The following is a 19,253-nucleotide window of genomic DNA, read 5'->3' as shown; positions in this document are numbered from 1 at the left end:
CATTCCCTTTCATTAATGTAGGATGAGGTTCTCTCTTTCTCTTTTCCCCTCCTAAGCTTGTTCATTCATATTCTGCCCTGCCATTGATCAATCCTTTGGCTTTAACTTAGATGAGTGTCAAAACAACATACACGGGAAATAAGAGCTCTCTCTCTACAAGCTAACTGCCTAATAACATTAAACTCTGCCTAAATATAGAACTCAGTTTGAATTCAAAAAAAGGTTTTGTTTTCAATGAAAAAAAATATCATTGCACAGCCTCATGTTTATTTTCGTCTTCTGTCTCAAGGTAACTAAATACTTGGAAATGCCCCTTCGTCAAGCTCCTTCATATTACTTCTGGAAGACTGATCAAATAGAATGCATTTTCATCAAATGATTATTACCCTTCCACCAATTCATACTTCATGGGAAAGCAAAGAAAACGTATCCTTCTTAACCTCTGATATACAGCGTATGTTGTTATGGCTTTTCAAATTAAGTACATTTTTCAGAACATGGGTACGTGCATCATTTCACAATTGATAACAAAACAGAAAATATTTGAAGATATCTCAATAGAAACAAAAACTATCCTTTGCACATTATACACTTCACTGCAACACATGTTAAATATATTTAAATCTTTAAAACATTTTTCTTAACATTTTCACATAATATGGAAGATCTTAGCATCCCATACCAGGCTTTGGGTAAGGAGGAAATTCCCCCTTAAAGTACTCTCTCTCCAAAACATGAACAAAAAGAACTCCAGCAGAAGGGTATACATTCCGATCAGAGTGCACCTTAGACAGAATCGTGTACACTGAAAAGCAGAAGGAAAGAGAAGAGACAGAACAAAGCAAAAATGAGACATGCTCTAGATCATACCGCATGCACTTCAATAGCAACGTGGGCATCTGGGAAAAGGAAAGCAACAAATATTAGATACCTGTTAATAAGTTTTTTTAAAAGGTTGCATGGATTTAAGAACAGAATGCAGAGCAAACTCTCTTTCCCCCACAAGATCCCTTCCGAAGTTGCAAAAAGCAAAACTGGCTGCATTAGCATTTTGTAAGTAACACAATTTACTGATTTTTATTACAAGGAAAAAAACGGAGGGAGCCCACTGTAATTTTTATACTTGGTTTATTTGCAATATTACACAAATAAAAGCACGTTAAACAAGCGATACAATCACATTTCCTTAATGTTTTACAATATAAGTAAGGAATATGAGGAATTCAGAGGAATCTTACCAATAAATGGCACAGATTCCTCACTAAACAAAAATAGCAGATTTTTCAGTACTAGGGCAGAAAAGAGCAAAGCAATTCACTTCAGGTAAGGATTTATACAAGTCCTTACAGCTAGATTTTCTTGCACCAGTAGGGTCAAATATCCTACATATAAACATTTGCTTAGAGAGCTCGAACCTGAAGATGTTAAGCTTGTATTGAAAATGACATTGGTAATTATGGGTCAGTCAGGTGACACCGACTGCAAATAAACAAACAAAAACCACTAAAGCCACATCTTTTAGGATTTAAAGCTAAAAAACTGAAGGAAACTCGTTTTAGAACAATATGTTTTTGTGCAATTACAAACTTGGATGATGAAAGTGTATCTTCTTAGGTATGTTTTAATGAACTAGAAATGACACATTAAATTAAACGTATAAAATGCACTTGATTGGCAAGTTTCAATTTCAAGGATAGGTGGAGAATATTGATCTAATAGATGTCTCATGGGATCTTAACAGGACTGACTCTTGGTCATATTACTATTCCATATTATTATTCAAGTCACTGACCTGCAAGAATCAATCACTGTGATAAACTTTGTACATTAAATGAGGATTACACAAGTGGTAAATAAAGATAAGCCACAGATACAGAGATACGCAGTGCCTGCCTTGCTTGCTAATTGAAAGAAACTTTAGGAGAAGTTACATCTGGAGGCCATGCTGCATGGCAATACTGTATTATGGAAGAGTGATCCTCAAAGAGATTTTGGAGTTGTCAAAACAAACTCATAAGAAGAAACTCATAGCTCCTAGTAGATGAAAGAGTCAATTTAAATGCTCGGATTAATGAGCAAGAAATACCAGAAGTTTGTATCAAGCTCAATTTTCTAAACCTGCTAAAATTTCCTCAGACTCATCATTATACCGATCTTCTTGTTTGAGATCTACTTAAAAGAAACACTACTGATTAGGAATTAATCACAGATATTCCACCCCTCGTACCACGTACTCCTTGTGGAATCTATCTCACCTAATTTTAGATGCCTACAGAAACAACAACCACCACTGAGTCAGCCAGGCTCCTTTTATAGTCAAGTAAAGAGAAACAGATGCTTCTACGGGTTGATTAATTTGATTTCTCCTGTAAAATGAGATGAATCATGTCCTAGATTCCTCACTGTTCTCTCTAGATCTCCACTCGTTACAGCCGAGAGGAGAGCAAACGTCTGAACTGTAGAGCTCTACGTTTAGTTGTGTACATCCCAATCTTCTCAGGCTCATATTCAGAATTAAATAGTCTCAACCTCTTGATACACCATCGATCAAATTCCACAGCTAGAAAATTTCCATTAAACATCCCTGCCTCAGTAAGACACCATAAATAATGAATTCTCTTCTAAGGATTGATGACAGGATCTTTTTACTGTTAGGAAGTGTTAGATGCCTGGCTTGAAGTAAGAACCAGCTATTTTCTTACTAATTTATACAAAACTGGTTGGAAAATTATCAGCCGTACTCATGATCCCTTGTTTATCTGTGTAATGATCTGCTTATTGGAGTTGTCCTTTCTCAGTTTTAGAAGTTCCTTTTGACACAGTACTGAATAGAATTGGCAGTAAGATTTTATCTTAAAGAAAATAATTAAATTAGACCTTGGAGTTTAAATTTAGTTCATAATAATTTTTTGGTTAATAAACCAGTTATTGTAATTTTAGTTACGTAGACTTAAGTACAAAGTTTTGATTTGCAAAATTAAAGTAAGTTAATGATCCCAAACACTTCTGCATTTGCTTCTGTGAATAAGCCATAAATAGAGAAAGAAAACTTTAAATGCCTTCAAAATACCTTCAAGAAAAGCTGGAAGGGTGCCTATGACATTAACGAGATTCTTCACAGAGCAGAAAAGTTGAGGAAAATACAGTGGCTGGTTGAAAATGTGATAAATCTCAAAAAAATATATTTATCTTTTTTTCCAATTATGGTTTGTGGACTCTACAGTGAAGATCAGTTCCAAACAGAAAGAACAGAGAAAAAACAATGTAGATCTTCTCCATAAATCATAGTTTTAGAAAGGAATGAAGTTAATAGTACCATACGTTATAGAAGTTGCCAATCTAAACAATCTTTTCCTTATATCTGATAACAAATCTACTGCCACACTAAACACTCACTTATCCCTAGCAATGAGTCATTCTCTCCTACTAAGGTAAGCACGCTACTAAGGATTTTCACTAAGATCACTGATGTAGGCATGAAAATAATGCTTCTTCAAAGGAAAAAAAAAATACATCTTACAATGACAGATACAGTGTAATGACACAACTCTGGAGGTTAAGAATTACAAAGTCTGTCAGTAAAGTTCACCTTTTTTCTCCAGAAAACTTCCTTCAGAATCAGAAGGGACCTGATGTGTCTTCAGCTTTCCAATAATGAAACACGTGGAATGCTATTTTCTCCAGAGGCTTTTTAGAACCCACAATTAATTTCATAAGATTGCCTGAGACTAAAGAGGGATGTGTAATCTTCCTAAGTGGTCCAGGGATGAAGCTGAACACACAAAGCAATCTCTAGATATCTCATACAGCAACTGCCAAGCGTGTGTTGGCTGGGCAAATTCTGGGGATTCTGAAACATTTCAATAAAACTACCGAGGAGAAATCAAAATTTTTTACTACATGGGATCACAACAAAACATACATCATTTTCTTTGAACCACATAGAGTAACTGCCACAGCTGTCCTTCTTGTAGAGATGTTGAGCACGGGCACAGCCAGGGATTCAGTTAGGACTGTATCAATCTCCAGTCCAGAAGCTGTTAACAGCCACACAGCAGAGCTTGTACATCAGATACAGATGCCTCTAACCCACAGAAATTTCAGAAGATTCACCATGTTTGTTAGAGTCTGTATATTGATGATTTTCAGGAAAAAAAAAAAAATGAAAATAACCACACACTTTCTCTGTAAATTTCATTGAGCTCTTTCCCCTATTGCCTTTTAGCAGAAATCCTATAAATACCTTGATTTAGGGGCAATTTAGACTGCCTATCTGGATGGGAAGTTAATGCAATGACAACTTTCTCAACTAGTGTACCATAGCTACAATCATTCTATGTATACTTTCACAAATGACAATAAAATAGTCTTTTTAGGTGTGTATAAACAGGGATTCTTTTTAATCATTTGAGAAAAGTTACTGTATTAAGCAAACTGCAGAGATATTTCTAAGCAAACAGCAGCAATAAGAAAATATGCAATATTAGGTTGTGTACACACAGCCATTATTTCAAGCAAAGCTATAGCTGCAATAGGAAAAGTTGGGGAGAAGTCACATAGACAGGTCTGCAAATGCTTAAAAGATTGAAGAAATGCAAAATCTTCCAAATTACTTACCTTGAAATAGCACCTTATTCCTAAAACAAGGACATGACTGAAAAAGCAAGAGTAATATTAAAAGCATATTTGACTGAACCAACATGGGGTTTAAATTTATGACCTAAACTCACCATTCTTCTCAACAGCCTTTATTCTGCTGATAATATAACTGTTGGCTTGCTTAGTCTTCCAGTTAACAGTTCCATTACTGCCATCAGCAGAGCTTAACAAAAAAGCTTTTCAGAATAAAACAAATGAAAAAAAAATAAATTAGTCAAATCAACAGACTTCGAGAAATTACATGTCAGATGGGATCAGATGCCTTCTCAACCTGGTTTTGTATTTAGTCAGACCTTTTGAATCTCAGGTAAGAAAATGCTGGTGTTTGACATGAATATTTATCAGTATATGATATTATTCCTGATGATCACATTTTGACATTCATTCTCCAAGTAAGTGCAGTAAGTCTGCACTAAATGCTTAAGCATCTGTAGACCCTTCTGCTGACATAATTATACTGGTAAGAAATAAAATGAGGCACTGTGATAAATATATTTGCATTGGTAAAATCTCATATGCAGACAAAAAAACATGCTAAAAGTTACTTTCGCTAGCATAATATATTAGGACCAAAATAGGGAAAGTAACATAACCAAGAACACAGCTTTTTTTATATGAAGACACCAGCACATGGGGCTGAACATCTTGCCTTGCAGCATAACCAATAATCAACACAGAAAAGAACCAGTCAAAAAGTAGTTCTCTTCATCCTGCACAGCCAGAGAACTGCCTGAAATGTTTCAATCAGAACAGCTGAGGGCACAAGGTTTAAATGTGGTGAGGAGCAAAGCATAAAGGAGAGTGAAAGCAGCTGGAGAGCTTTTTTTTGTCAGCTGTAGAGCTCCGCTTCAGCTGTAGCAGAACCACCTGAAGAAGCTCCTTCTTCACCTCCAGCTTTTTGTTCTTTTGTTCCCCATCCTCTGTGATGAATGATGCATCAGCTTTTTGTATAGTTACGTGCCAACTGAAAGTGCAGATAAAGGGAACTGCAAGTGAGATGCTAGGAAGGGGAGAATGGCCATAATAAATAGTGTTTCTTTTGACATACTTCAGAGAATACAAATAGCAGCCAGAAGTTGTTATCAGACTAACATCTTAACTTGTGTATAAAAATAGCTGTGTCAGAAACAAGTAGCAGTACTTTGTCTCAGATACATCTTTGTTGACAAACATGCATTCTAAATATGCAACTATCATTTATACTAGAAGCTTAAAATCTGTGGAAACTTCTGCTGGCATAGCTACACTGGCCAGCTATTCCTTTCCTGACACTGCATCGGATTTAGGAGGTCAAGAGACCTTCAAGCAGCAGCCAAGATACACAAACACTGAATCTATGCACCTGGCTGAGACATTTATTAATGCTAATTTACCCCAAATACCTAAACTTCATTGAGGTTAAAATAAAAGGGCAACAAAACCCCCTATGTACTGAAAGAACCATACCAGTACAGTAATGTTTCTAAATTCTGAATTCATTAAGTTTTTTATATTTTCAATATACACAAATGATCCAGTTTAGTAAAAAAAAAAAAGCATTATTCACATCCGATGTTTTGCATCTGCCTCACAGGACAGTTTCTCCCTGCTGAATTGAACCATCTACCATGGACTGTCTTAAGATAACAGTCTTACAGGTTGTCCCACTCACTGCTTCGCACGACCTTTAGTGCAAGTTTTTAGTAATATTAAGAACGCTCAAGAAATTAAAAATAAAAAAAGAAAAGGAAAACTAAAGTTGTTCCAGTATTCCAAATGGATGAATGAGGAAATTAGAGTGTTTTCAGCTACACACCAATCCCAAGCAAAACAATTAACACCAGGTTTGATTAACAAAGAATGAAATGGAGAAGAGTACTAATCACAAACAGGGGTTTAATGCATTTTTTCAAACTGATTCTTTTGATGAGCCCACAGATTTGTCTGATAAAGACAGCAATATTGACATATCACTCCTGGACATGCTGCACATCACCCAGCACTGCAAGAAACCAAATGCAAAATCAGTTGGGCAACTTTAAGCATAATAAGAATAATAAAAAAGACAGGTTCCAAGATGCATTTCTAACTAGAAGTGTTCACTATTTTTGACATGCCCACAAGTTTCCTATCTTCAGCAGTGGGCATCAGCAGTCCATATGGGAGCTGGAAAAGTATGTCTGTTAAACAGATGCCATACTTTACAGTGCAATGTTTTAATATAAATATATATATATATATCACCATCTATTTGATTTTAAATGGAAGGTGTGAAATGGGACATACTGCCCATTCGACAGTTTTCACCATAAGGAACAGCAATCTCCAGCAAAAGAACTGCTCTGATGGATAATTCATTTGTTATATCAAATTTCTGTTGCGTCTCACAATGTTTTGTGAGACACTGGTCTTATGCTACTGGAATGTTTAATCATATGTATATGACCTGAATATATGTATATACTGCTATGACTGGCAGATAAAAGCAAAGGCAGAGAGTTTAATAAGTACTGGAAATGGCAAGCCACCACACAGAACACTGAGCTGTTTGGTAGGTTTAAGGTGGTTGCTGATGTGCTCTTCAATAGCATAAAAAGCAAATGCATGGCCAGGAACAAAGAACGCATGCCATCCTTACGTTACAGAGCATGCAATTCAAGGATCCTGAACTCCGATGACAGAAACTAGGGAGATGTGGCAGGTAATGACAGAAGCTGGTTGAACAGGAGCTTTCAATACAACACTGCTTAGAACAGCTAATGCATAAACAAGTGCATCAAGGAGTAGCAGAGAGATTTTCTTGTTGTGTTTGACACAGATACAATCACTGTTCAAACGCTGTGTCTGGCATTTACACGGAGCCTTCAAGCAGCACACTGACAACGTGAAGAAAGCTCAGGGAAGATCTGTGAATGTGATTAAAGGACAACAAAAGAAGCCTTATACTAAAGAGTGCAGGGGTTCATGCTCATTTTTATCAAAGAGAAATCCTAGAGATAAAGTGATCAGCTTTCTTCTCAGAGTGAGTGCAAGGTTAATGGTGTCAGGCTCTTCAGTTTGCCACGCGTTACCAGCTGCCAAGGCACGCACAGGAGCAAGTGACAGCTCTGGGCACGGGACTTGATCTACAGGGCCCTTCTTTTTAAATTATATTTGCATAGGTCTTACATGAAGGTTTTAAATGTGAATATTTAACAGCAGAATGTTAACTAGAGAAGATATCCCCAACAAGTTCTGCCCACATCACAATCCGAAGAGGGGCTGACCACCACAGACCAATTCACCTTCTCCACTGCTGTACTGCCCTCTAACATTTGCCCACCATTCTGCACTACTCCCTGCCCTCCTTACTGCTTCCTTAGCAAGGATCTCTTCTCAATCTCTCCCATTACTAACGCAGCACACAGCTTCACTTCTCAAAACCCTGCATTTCCCCCCTCTCCCATAGTCCAATTCCTATAAACATTCCTATAATTATCTGTATTCAATAGGTAATGGTTATCTGTTTCTGTTCCATTCATTCATGATGGTAACATATGCACATTTCAAGATCTTGAGAATCCTACCTCACTTCTTGGTTCTCTCTAACTTCCCATCTTCATGGCTTAGATAGCCACTAAAAATAATCTACATTATAAAGACATTTTGATTGTTTGTGTTTCAATTGTAACAACATTTAGGCAGAGTCTCTACTATTTAGCTGGAAGGAAATGTCAAATGTAGCTACAGTCATGAGCCGATGGACATGGAAAGTTGCCCTATTTTTACCAGTGTTATTATTAAATATTATAATTAAACAGTTACCAGACCTGAGTTCCTTCTTCACTTCTAAGACAGCAGTGTGATAGGATATTGGTTATTCAGCAATGAAAGCGTGTTCATCCCAAGACATTATGTTAATTTATCAATATCTACTTCAGAAGAATCCAAAAGTAGTAGCAAACTATATATCTTGTCTTCTTCAGAAATTTGTTCTTCTCAGTTTGATTGTTAACTACCTCTCTTCCAAAGAGAGGGTTTTATTGTGGTGACTAATGTCTGAAGTTCTGTAAGGAACTCTTAACCAAGTATAAATACATCATGAACAAAAATAGGCCTTTCTTTACATACTATAATTTACAACTAGAAGATAAATTCCTAACCTCTTGCAGTCTGGCTTTAGGATCTCTAAGACATCTCCTAAACCGTACTACCCATAAATAATGACCTTCTGTAATGAAAAGCGTACTAATGGAATGACTCTTCCCTTCTGCAATTATTTATCCAAGCAAGTACTTCCTGACAATAGATTTGATTTATAGATCTGCTCCAGACCAGTACAAAGATTTAACAGGCATCATCATCACTAGCTGGTACTCAGAGCCCTATATGAGGCAGAAATCCTCATATATTGTCCTTATGGTACAGGGATTCACTCCTGAACCCTTGTCTCGATAGCCTGTGACTTCATAGTTGTTTCAAACTAGCATTTTCTAACAGCCTTGCTGAAGGAGGGGAATCCCAGCTCAACCTCAGCCACACAGCACACCAGTGCAAACAACCCCATAATGATCCTGAACAGTAAACAGATTACTGACAACAATTTTTGCTTGTGTGTGGACTAGTTCTCAGCCAGATGACCCTATTCAGTGGCACTGTACAAGTGATTTAGTGCCCAGAAGGGAAGTACTGGAACACATGAACTATGGAAGGGCAGGAAAGTATTTTCTGGCAGCTTCATGCCAAATGAATGTCACTACATAATCACAGCTTTTGAAGTGAGAACTAATAAGCTCCTTCTTTATTTTGACCACCTTCATAGGGAAGGAGCAATATGACTCAGTTGCTCTACTGATCCCCATTACTGGCTGAAAACAGAGATTCCAGGATCACCAGGGGCACCTACAACTAATCCTTCAGTCAAGAAATGCAAGGTAACTGCAAAATGGTCATACTCACTCAACTTTTTGATGACCACTCATTCTTTACAAGCAGAGAATGGGGACAATTCACAGGCCTGACAAACTCTAGTATGGCAGAGCAGCTGTAGTTTTCTCACATAAACTTCTACCATGTCTTTTATTGTGACAGTAAAGAACAACTGTCTAATTTGTATTAGAAAAGCTTAACCTTAACTGTCACTTACAGCAATGTCAAGACCCATTTTTCCTAGCACTGGAGATTATCATCAGCTATTGCTTGAGAGTCAGTTCCTTCAGTTTGAGTGCAATACTTGGGATCAAATGTGGGACTCTGAAATTGCTCTTTAAATTCCTGACGTCTCTTAAGTCCCTGAATTTTGAGTTAATGTTCTACGGGGGAAGGAAGAAGTCAAGACAGAGTGACCAACAACCTGGACTTCTGGCATCAAATCACCTCCTTCAAAAAACTTGCAAGTATATATTTCATAGATCTTCAACAAGCACAAAAAACATAAGCCAGGTTTTTTCCGTGGTCAAGTGCTACAAGAGAAACAGGAAAACCTGATCTCTATTAGTAAAAGAAAGCTCAAATCTAATCACAAGCCTTATGGTTCCTCCCATGTTCAGTTTTTGTCATGTTTTGTGAAGTGTATTTTTGCCCCTAAGCAGTGCTGCAGTACTGCAGCATCTACTAAAGAACAGAAGTGAAGAGGAAGGATTTTTATGCAGGGCTGTGGCTTTTCTCGAGGCCAGCGATCCTGGTTGGACATTCTCCCATACTGTCATAGCTGAGATGTCAGGTTCTGGGAAAGCTGGGAGATGGGTTCAGCTGGAGGGCTGACATTGGAGAGGTATGATGAAAACAATGTTACTTTTTTTGCTTACAGGAGAAAAGAAAAAAAAAAAAAATCAAGCTAGCACTTGGGTTAGTTTATATCATTTGAACTGCAAGAGTCTGTGCAGGAGTTGAATTCAGTACAAAGACATTGCAAAATTCTATTCTGATGAATGTTATAAATGTTATATAGGTATCACTGACAAAAACTTCATACTGTTCACATTTCCTTTTTTGTATTACTCTCAAGCAATTTATTCTGCTGTTTGAACTTAAGAAAGTCTGAAGTGGAAAAGTTCACCCTAAAGAAGTCCTCAAAACTTCTTCCTTTACTGGAGAGCCTGGATTAAGCTCACAACTCAGCTTCAAGAAGCTCATCTCGGTACAGCCTTTTTAGACTTAGTATCTTAGCTGACAGAGAGTTCACCTTAGGACTGCTATAGTTTTTCCCTTGTTGCTATGCCACAGCTGCGCTCTGTAGAGGGAGACAGGAGAGGCAGGACGAATTTCCACATTAGGAGAAAGCAGTGTCTTGCAGTACCTTCTACCCAACAGACTCAGAGTTTTATCCTGGCACAGACCAGCTAACGTTTAGGTGCTCATTGCATCTGTGCTGTCACCAGCGCCTCATGACACACCTGCTGCCAGTACCCTGTGACAAGTACAGTCACACACGTAAGGTATTCCATGTTTATTCAAACGTTACCCAAGAAGATATTGAGCTAACTGTTGTTGTTCAGATGATACGCCACCAATCCCTCACATCACAAAACAACCTGCAGAAATAAACTTAAATCTAGCAGCAGATTTTGCTGCCCTGGCAGAACAGCAGAGCCCCACCGGCACTGCTGGCTGCGGGTGAGCAGGAACGGCTGGAAGTCTTTCACTCTGCGGAACCCTGCGGGTGCGAGACCGGAGCGTTACGTGACAGCGGCTATTTACACGATAAGGGAGCGAGAGGAAAACCTCCGCGGCCCCGGTCCCGCACGGCTGCACTAAGCGCTCGGGCCGGCAAATAGCTCCGACGGGCGGGGCGGGACGGGACGCGGAAGGCCGCTCTGTGCGCGGGGCAGCAGGGGGCCGAGCGCCCGTCCCAGCGCGAGGAGGCAGCGGCCCCGCTCCCGGCACGGAGCCGCCCGACCGCGCAGCGCCTCCGCGCCGGGGCCCGGCCCTTCGCGGGCACCGCCGAGCCCCCCCGGCCTCGGCAGCGGCGGGGCGGGCGGGCCGCCCTCGGGGCGAACCGTAGCCGCGCCGACCCGCGGGGAAAGGAGGCCGACGGAGCCGGAGCCGCCGCGCATTCCAGCCGGCCCGCGCCCCCTCTCCGCGCTGAGCCGCCGCCGTGACCGACCTGTCAGCAGCAGCGTGGTCAGCGCGCCCCCGCCGCGCGGCCCGGGCCCCGCGCAGCACCGCATCGCCGCCCGCTCCTCCGCCTGCTGCTGCTGCTGCTGCTGCCGCCACCGCCGCCGCATCCTCCGCCCGCCGCCGCCTCGCCCCGCGGCCGCAGCATCCTCCCGCCCCGCCCCGCCCGTCTCCAGGCAGCGCGGCGGCCCCGCGGGGCATGCCGGGAAGAGCCGCACACCGCCCCCGGGCCCGCCGCCATCTTGCGTGGGGGTGGGGCAACGCGGGGTCAGCTGCAGGTGCCGATGTGGTGCCAACGAAGTCTCGCATACGTTAAGGTTCCTATCGCAGATTTACTTGCAAGCCCAGTGTGTGTTGGTTGTTTGTTTCTTGTTTTTTTTTTCTTTAAACGTTCAGCAGCTGCACCGCCACCTAGCAGAGTGCTGGAGGGGGCAGTTGGAGACGCGTTCCGGGGTTGTGGTGTGAGTGGAGTTCACTGCTCCGCAGTGCTGCTGTCTCACAGAGTGAAGGATGTGGAAGGACGCAGTCGGTTCGCCATGTCAGGCCTGGTTATTCCGGGCTGCACGAGGGCTGTGTGTGCTTTCTGGAATAGCTGCTGGTTCCTGACTGCTGTTTGTGTTGCAGCCCAAAAGGGATGACAATATTCACACCTTTGTGGAAGCAAACGTTCCTGTGTAGGAGCTACATGCTTCAGCTTCCTATATTGTATATGCAGTGTAGTTCCTGTAGCAAAACTGCATAGAGAAGTAGAACAGTGTCTGGTTTTATGTAATATTTAGTAAGCTTGATTAACTTACTATTTAAACTTGCAGTACCTTAGGGCAATTAGGCACAGGAAAGTAGCGTTTTTTTGGCATATCAAATGTTTTATAAACTTTTTCCTGCATATGTTAGCACAAGAGCCCTTTTAAAAAGGGACAAGATGGTTAGTCTTCTATATCTATGCGGATAGCACTCCTTTGTTGTGCATAGAGAATTCTGATTTCATGGAATTCTGTAAGTCTAAATGTGTTTGCAATAATAACAATATGTTCTTGAGGTTTGGTAATGAGAGAGAAAATCTGGCTTACTCAAAATACATTTGGAAGTACTGAGCACTTTAGAAGCAGAGGAATAAAAGACAAGTGTAGAAGACTTCACCCTGTCTGATTTTAATCTTGCTACAGCTCCACATTTCCTATAATCCTTCTCAAGAAGGGGAGTCCTTATAGTTAGAGGCTCTTTGGTATACAAATTCTGCCTGACATAGAGGTACAAAATGCTCTGGCATCCTAATCCGCCAACTCACTGTCCCAAATAAAGGTTTTTTGGTTCTCTTTCCAGTGAGACTTTCTTTCAGAATGTATTCACATTTTTTATTTGACTACACACATATTTATGAGCAGAAATTACACTCTTTCATTGAGCACTGTCTAAAAGTACTCTTCTGTTTCATGGTACTTTATATTCAAGTAGGCTTACTTCCACTCACCTGTTCATGTGATTTTTTTATTCCTTTCCCTATGGCATTGTACAAAACCACACAGGTGCAGCTGTGCCATAACCACATCAGATAGCAAGCTCATCCAACAATAATTTTGCTGCTAGTAAAAGATCTGATTTTTGTAAACACACTTGTGCTGCCATCACCTTACTGATTACCATTTTCCTTACAAGTCATGTAATATTGAGGTGTTTTTCCTACCGATGCTATAAAACTGTCACCATCAAGGTTTTTCATGCAGTAGCAGCAGTTCATTGCTCTTCCAGTCTGCAAGAAAGAAGACTACACTTATCTGAAATGTGTTTATGGGATACACAGCCCAAGAAGAAGTGGTTAAATGCCATCAATCCGTAAGAAAATGCAGCCAGAGCCTGCCTTGGCCTGTTGCTTCCTTCACTGGAGCCCTTGGGTGTGGATGCTTATGTAGGTATTCTTTGTTAGTCATGTCTTGAGGCTGCCACTTCTAAGTGTAGAGCACAGACTTCCTTTGGCTTATCTGAGAAACTTTGGGTAATGCTGTGTGTGCTTTAAGAGTTCCATCCTTACTCACATTCATAACACAAAGCGATGTGATCAAAACAACTTGTTTATGTCTGCCACTGATGACTTGATACTGGTGGAAAATACTCCCTTTGGAAGTATTTCTTTCTCCTAGTACCAAAATTGAAAGGCGGGCTGTTACAGAAGTGGATGGAAACGAATGCAGTGTTGGGACATTTTTACGGAAATTGGTTCATCTTCCAAATATAGAACATTTCTTTTGGCAAGTAGAAAAGCTGGCTTTAACACTGTCCCTGATACTTTTTAGGTAAAACTTTTAAATTCAAGAATACAAAGACCTCATTTTTTTAATGGATGCAGTAGTCATACTTACTGTTTCCTCATGCGTTCTGCAGCTTTGATTCAGAGGTTTATTTTCTTCTTCAGGCACAGTTGACAGTCAACTTCATGCAGAAAGAATGCAACCAGATCCATTTGCTTCTTTGTCTCTTTGAACATGGGTGCTTGTAGCTTGATCTTTAAGATACTGAACACTTGCAAGTGCTCAGTGCTGCTGGAAATCAGCCCACCTAAGGAGGAAAAAATATAGTGTATATATATATATATTTCTTTTTAAGGCACTCATGTAGAAATTAGTAGTTATTAGTAGTAAGATAATTAAGACTAACTGCAATTCTTGTTCCTGTTCACCATTTCTGAGGAGTCTGTAACAACACTTTTCATTACTTTTCCAAGTGCTCGTATTTCTTTCATACTCATGTCTTTCTAGCAATGACTGGAAGCATTTTGGCATGTTAATGTCGCAATTTGTGATTGCAGTGAAGTGCTAATTGTTATGCAAAGTTTAATTACATTTGATATGCCAATATGTTACTAGAAACTATTTACAGCAGAAAAATCTTCAAAAATTAAGCTTTTAAGAGTTTTAGTATTATGTGAAATACGCCCACAACAGAATCTTATGAATACAAAGCCCATTATTCAAAATTATCTTCCCAAGTTGAACAGAAATAGACTTTTGGACTCTGTTTTTAGCTGGAATTTGGAACTCTGGTTTTCCTGGAATTTGAAATGAGTAAAAGGAGCACAAAAGACTGAATTATGTAATGTAATAGTTCTCACTATAATTTGGCATCTGTCTTGGAAAATACTGTGTGTTTGGAGAAAGAACATTGCATATGCCCAAATATGGAAGTGATAAACAAAGACAATAATGAAAAAAAAAGGACTTGGAAGAGAACAGACACTCTCTCTAAGTTAAAACAACTCACAGGCGACTGAGTTTGCTGAACTAGCACTTGTAGAGCCTGCAGCCCTGCATGCCAATGACTTCTACTTTGTTACAGAAATTACAATGTCATGTTTCTGAATAGTTTTTGTGGCTTTTCAAACACTCTGCTCCACCTGAAATACTGGTTCCTGTCAGCAGCATAGAAGAACTGTCACTCTCTTTACTAGCACAAATGGCCCATGTTTGCCCACCTCTCTCTCTGCCACAGGACAGCAGCAAGTATGAAACAGTATTGAAATGTTCTCACTGAGGAGAGGTTTCTATTTCAAACATAACTATGACAGGGTACTCACCAATAGCTCATACTTTAGTGTAAAAGAAAAAGCTACAGGCCCTGATTTCTGTCCTGCAGTTTTCCTCTGGTAAAAACTTCAAGGGAGTACATTGGTTCAAAGAATTAATATCTGAGTAAGATAACATGAAAGTAGCTATACAAACAGTAAGTTTTATGTTTTCACTCCTTGCTCTGTGTTGATTATGTTTTGTAGAATGTAATGGGAAATAATTACTAAATACATATACTGGAGGAAAAAATAGTACAGAACCATTTTCTGAATTTATAAAAAGTTCTGTAATACTCAGACTAGTTGGCTATTTAGTCCAGCATTAAGTGCCTCAATATTTTCCTCCTCTTTCTGTGAGCTCTGCTATTCTTAAACCTCCAGTTCTTAAATTTGGCTCAATTTCTTTTAAGTTCTCCAAGATAATTTAGTGTGATGACTAAATTAGTTAAAAATTCTGAAGTGATTCTTCATTGTTCATTAAGCTGTAAGTTATCCTCAAAGATTTCTCATTTCAGCCTTTCTTGCATTTCATATCAAGGAAAGCCTCCCACATCTGAGTGGGTGTCTCTTCAAAAGCATACGTGGAATACAATTATCAGAGTAAATGGCTGAAAAGTGAGAACTTCTAACTCCTGTTAATATATGGCTGCCTAAAGCTATGCAGCTTTTATGGATAATTTAACTAAGAGTCCTCTGTACTTCAGAGGTCCTGCTTGTAGGAATAACAGACTACTTACAGTTTGAATTAACCTTTATTTGTGTCTATTTGTTTCAGCAGAGCACGTGCCCTGGAGTGCAGCTGCATGATGATACACTCCCTGGATGTATGGAGTTATCACAAAAGGAATTACGAGAGAAACAATGACTTATATTGGCACAGTAGAAAATGCAAGCAGGGTAAGTGAGTAGATCCTCATCTCTGTCTCCGGCAACAGGATTTTTCTGATTTTTCTATGCATTTATCTCCAGACTGTCAAATTCACCAAATAACCTGGAGTGTTGTGTCCAGTCCTGGGCTCCCCAGTTCAAGACAGACAGGGAACTGCTGGAGAGAGTCCAGCTGAGGGCCAAGATGATGATGAGGGGGCTGAAGCATTTCCCTTATGAGGAAAGGCTGAGAGACCTGGAACTGTTCAGCCTGGAGAAGAGGAGACTGGGGGGAGATCTCATCAGTGCTTATAAATATCTACAGGGCAGGTGTCAATGGAGGGGGCTGGGCTCTTTTCGGTGGTACTCAGGGACAGGACAATGGACAATGGGCACAAATTGGAGCACAGGAAGTTCCATGTGAACAGAGGAAGAACTTTGCTTTGTGGATGATAGAGCACTGGAACAGGCTGCCCAGAGAGGTTATGGCATCTCCTCCTCTGGAGACATTCAAAACCCACCTGAACGCTTTGCTGCATAACATACCATAGGGAACCCGCTTAGCAGGGGGTTGGGCTGGATTAACCCCCAGATTCCAATCTGTATAATTCCATGATTCTATAATCTATTACAAAATTTGGTGGAAAGGATTGACATCATCCTAGAACCAAGTTTTGTAACATTTGTAACTTAGCACCTCTGAAATGTGATCTAGACTTATGTTTCATGTTCTTTTTAAAGGCTTCATGTGCATTGACATACATGAGATTTGTGTATCTGAGCTGAAATCCTTTATTTTCTTTGATGCAATAAATCAATGCTTCGTTGGAGAGGTAGTTTTCATGTTGAGATAGAGTCTGTGAACAAACTGGGGGGTGGAGAACACCTGTCAAGAATCTTGCAGGTTCCAAAACTTGGGTCTTAGTGTTGTGTTGGCTGGAGTATGCAACTACAGATCCAGCTTTGTTATGAATTCTCAATCCAAATACGTGGAAATGAGAGCAACGCTGAAAAAGGTATCATTCCTTATATTAGGAGAGTAAATACCCAGAGCTTAGGGCAGAAACTTTGAAGAAAGAAATTTAATCATACATTCCAGATGATGAATAGCAGAGTGTGTTGGATTTGTACCTGGACTAAATTCTTGCCAAGAGTGTGGGAGTTGCAGAAACACTCAAAGGAGCAGAGAAAAAAAGCTTGTGACAGATGTGAGTGTTATGGGCAGATTTGAGAAAATGGTTCGATGAAAAATCAAATGTTTGCAGCCTGAAGGCATGAAATTTGAAAGAGATGATAGGAAGAAGGGCCAGGGTTTTCAAGGAACAAAGAATAAGTTTTCTTTTTGTTCCAGAACAAGCTTTGCTTGGAGGAACAATGAAATACGTGTATATTTTCTTTAAAATAACTGTGACATGCTTTCCAGTGTTTTTGCATCAGATTACCTTACGTGGATAGAGCCAGATTGAACATGGAAGTTTAAGGCAAGCAGTTAAGAAAGACTAAACGAATAAAAAGCATGTCAGAGTATAACAATAGGGTTTGCAGCAATGACAGTGTGAAGGCTGAAAGAGAGGAATGCAGCTGTAGTTCCAGGATTGCTGGATGTGGGTCTGTCTAAACTGAGATCCAAAGGCGTGCCTTATCTAAACATATCTGAACTAGCTTTGATTAGCATGAAGTTCAAATTAAGGATCTTAGACTAGTTTTGTATTTGGTATAGATATGTCTTCATGAAATGTGTATGCATTGCAAGCAACAAACATTGAAATTTGGTCCCTAGAGAGTAAGTACCAAAGGAGACAGATGTGTTTACTTTAAAGGAGAAATGCGGGATAGAAACAAGATAGTGTTAGGTGACTCTGCTGTTTAGCTCCCATGTCTTCAAATATCAAGTGCTTATATCTTTTTGCAAGTAAGTCATATTTTGTTAGAAGAAGCTTATCCTGTATTGCTGCGTTGAGGTATTGTCTGACTAGCAAGGTAAATATTTTGCAGGTGCCAAATATGTCAGTTTAGGAAGTATCATAATTTATGAGGGGAAAAATGTAACATGAATAGCTGCTGGAATATAGAGTTTCAGCTGGAGAAGTGGAGGGCCAGGCAGGTGAAGGAATGTGATCAAAGAAACTGGAAATGAATTTGGGAAGGAATGGCCTACAGAGGTCTTGTCCTTCACAATACTCAATTTACTTCAATAGGAATTGAGAACCGAGCACCCTGGAATATTAGATAATTTCAATTTTGGGAGCCAGAACGTAGAAGAATTAAGGGCACTTTTTTTTTCTGATTTGTACTTATCAAATCTTCGGCAGGTTTGCTTTCTCTAGGTAAAGCTTTCATAGCTGCTGATGATAACTTGTATGAGCACTAGATTGGCTAACACAGACAAATCGATATATTATTGCAGTATATATTATTGCTGTATACTGTAGTGAATGAGGGCATGACCATGTGAACTGAGCTTGCTGTCAGATCTAGGCCTGCTGTTGGAGAGCTGGAGAAGAGGTAATATGTAACACGTCCTATGATCTTCATATTCATAAGAGTTCTGTACAAATTTTGTTTTGACAAACTCTTTTCATAGCCATGTGTCTGGATCCAGTCCTCTCCTCTCTGCGAGTGTTGTTGGCTTGTTCTGCTTAAGGTCTGAAGGAGACTCAGAATTTATCTTTTCAGCTATTTCTGCAAAAGCATAAGAAAGGTGTTTCATTACTTTCTGGGTTTGTTCCTGTAATTGTCATATGCAAATAAGCTACAGCTTCCTAGTGGGCCATTGATTTTTGCCTCCATGCACATACAGAAGTTGTGGATCATGTGAACTGATATTGTAGTACATTGTCTTTCTGGATTTTTAATGCAAAAAGTAGAATGTTGTAAACTCTCACAACATCATCAGGTTAATAATATCTGACCACGAAGTGTCATTTAGTACCTTACATTCCAGGTTTCACAAGAGTTGCCACGTAGTAGTGCCAAATGAGATCTATAATAGATTCCTCAGGTTTTGATAATAATTCTTTCAGGCTTTTTCATATTGCTTTTTAATTGACTCTTACTGCCTTTTAATTCAAAGTAACCTGTAAGAGATAGTAAG

General features: G+C 39.7%; 2 protein-coding genes across 9 annotated transcripts in view; one reads left to right on the top strand and one right to left on the bottom strand.

Moving 5' to 3' along the window:
- SGCE (sarcoglycan epsilon) overlaps nucleotides 1-11,883 on the bottom strand; it is a 29,660-nt gene extending 17,777 nt beyond the window's left edge. For 2 of the 6 annotated variants that reach the window (XM_090142788.1, XM_090142791.1), the window contains exons 1-3: nucleotides 11,723-11,882; nucleotides 4,731-4,835; nucleotides 683-805 (exon numbers count right to left, since the gene is read on the bottom strand). In XM_090142788.1, coding sequence (XP_089998914.1) covers nucleotides 683-805; nucleotides 4,731-4,835; nucleotides 11,723-11,843 — 349 coding nt within the window. In that variant the 5' untranslated portion in view covers nucleotides 11,844-11,882. Of the gene's footprint in view, nucleotides 1-682; nucleotides 806-4,730; nucleotides 4,836-11,722 lie in introns of all 6 variants that reach the window. The other 4 variants (XM_090142789.1, XM_090142793.1, XM_090142792.1 and 1 more) reach the window with 4 other exon arrangements.
- Nucleotides 11,884-11,928: 45 nt separating this feature from the next.
- Nucleotides 11,929-19,253, top strand: part of PPP1R9A (protein phosphatase 1 regulatory subunit 9A) — a 168,512-nt gene continuing 161,187 nt past the window's right edge. For 2 of the 3 annotated variants that reach the window (XM_090142786.1, XM_090142785.1), the window contains exons 1-2: nucleotides 11,960-12,050; nucleotides 16,071-16,189. The gene's annotated coding sequence lies outside the window, so the exon portion shown is untranslated. Of the gene's footprint in view, nucleotides 12,051-16,067; nucleotides 16,190-19,253 lie in introns of all 3 variants that reach the window. The other variant, XM_090142782.1, reaches the window with a different exon arrangement.

This window comes from Phasianus colchicus, chromosome 6 (assembly GCF_987193195.1).
Source record: "Phasianus colchicus chromosome 6, bPhaCol1.hap1.1, whole genome shotgun sequence".
NCBI lineage: Eukaryota > Metazoa > Chordata > Aves > Galliformes > Phasianidae > Phasianus > Phasianus colchicus.
Note: the sequence above shows the minus strand (reverse complement) of the source record. Positions and strands in the feature narration are given on the sequence as shown.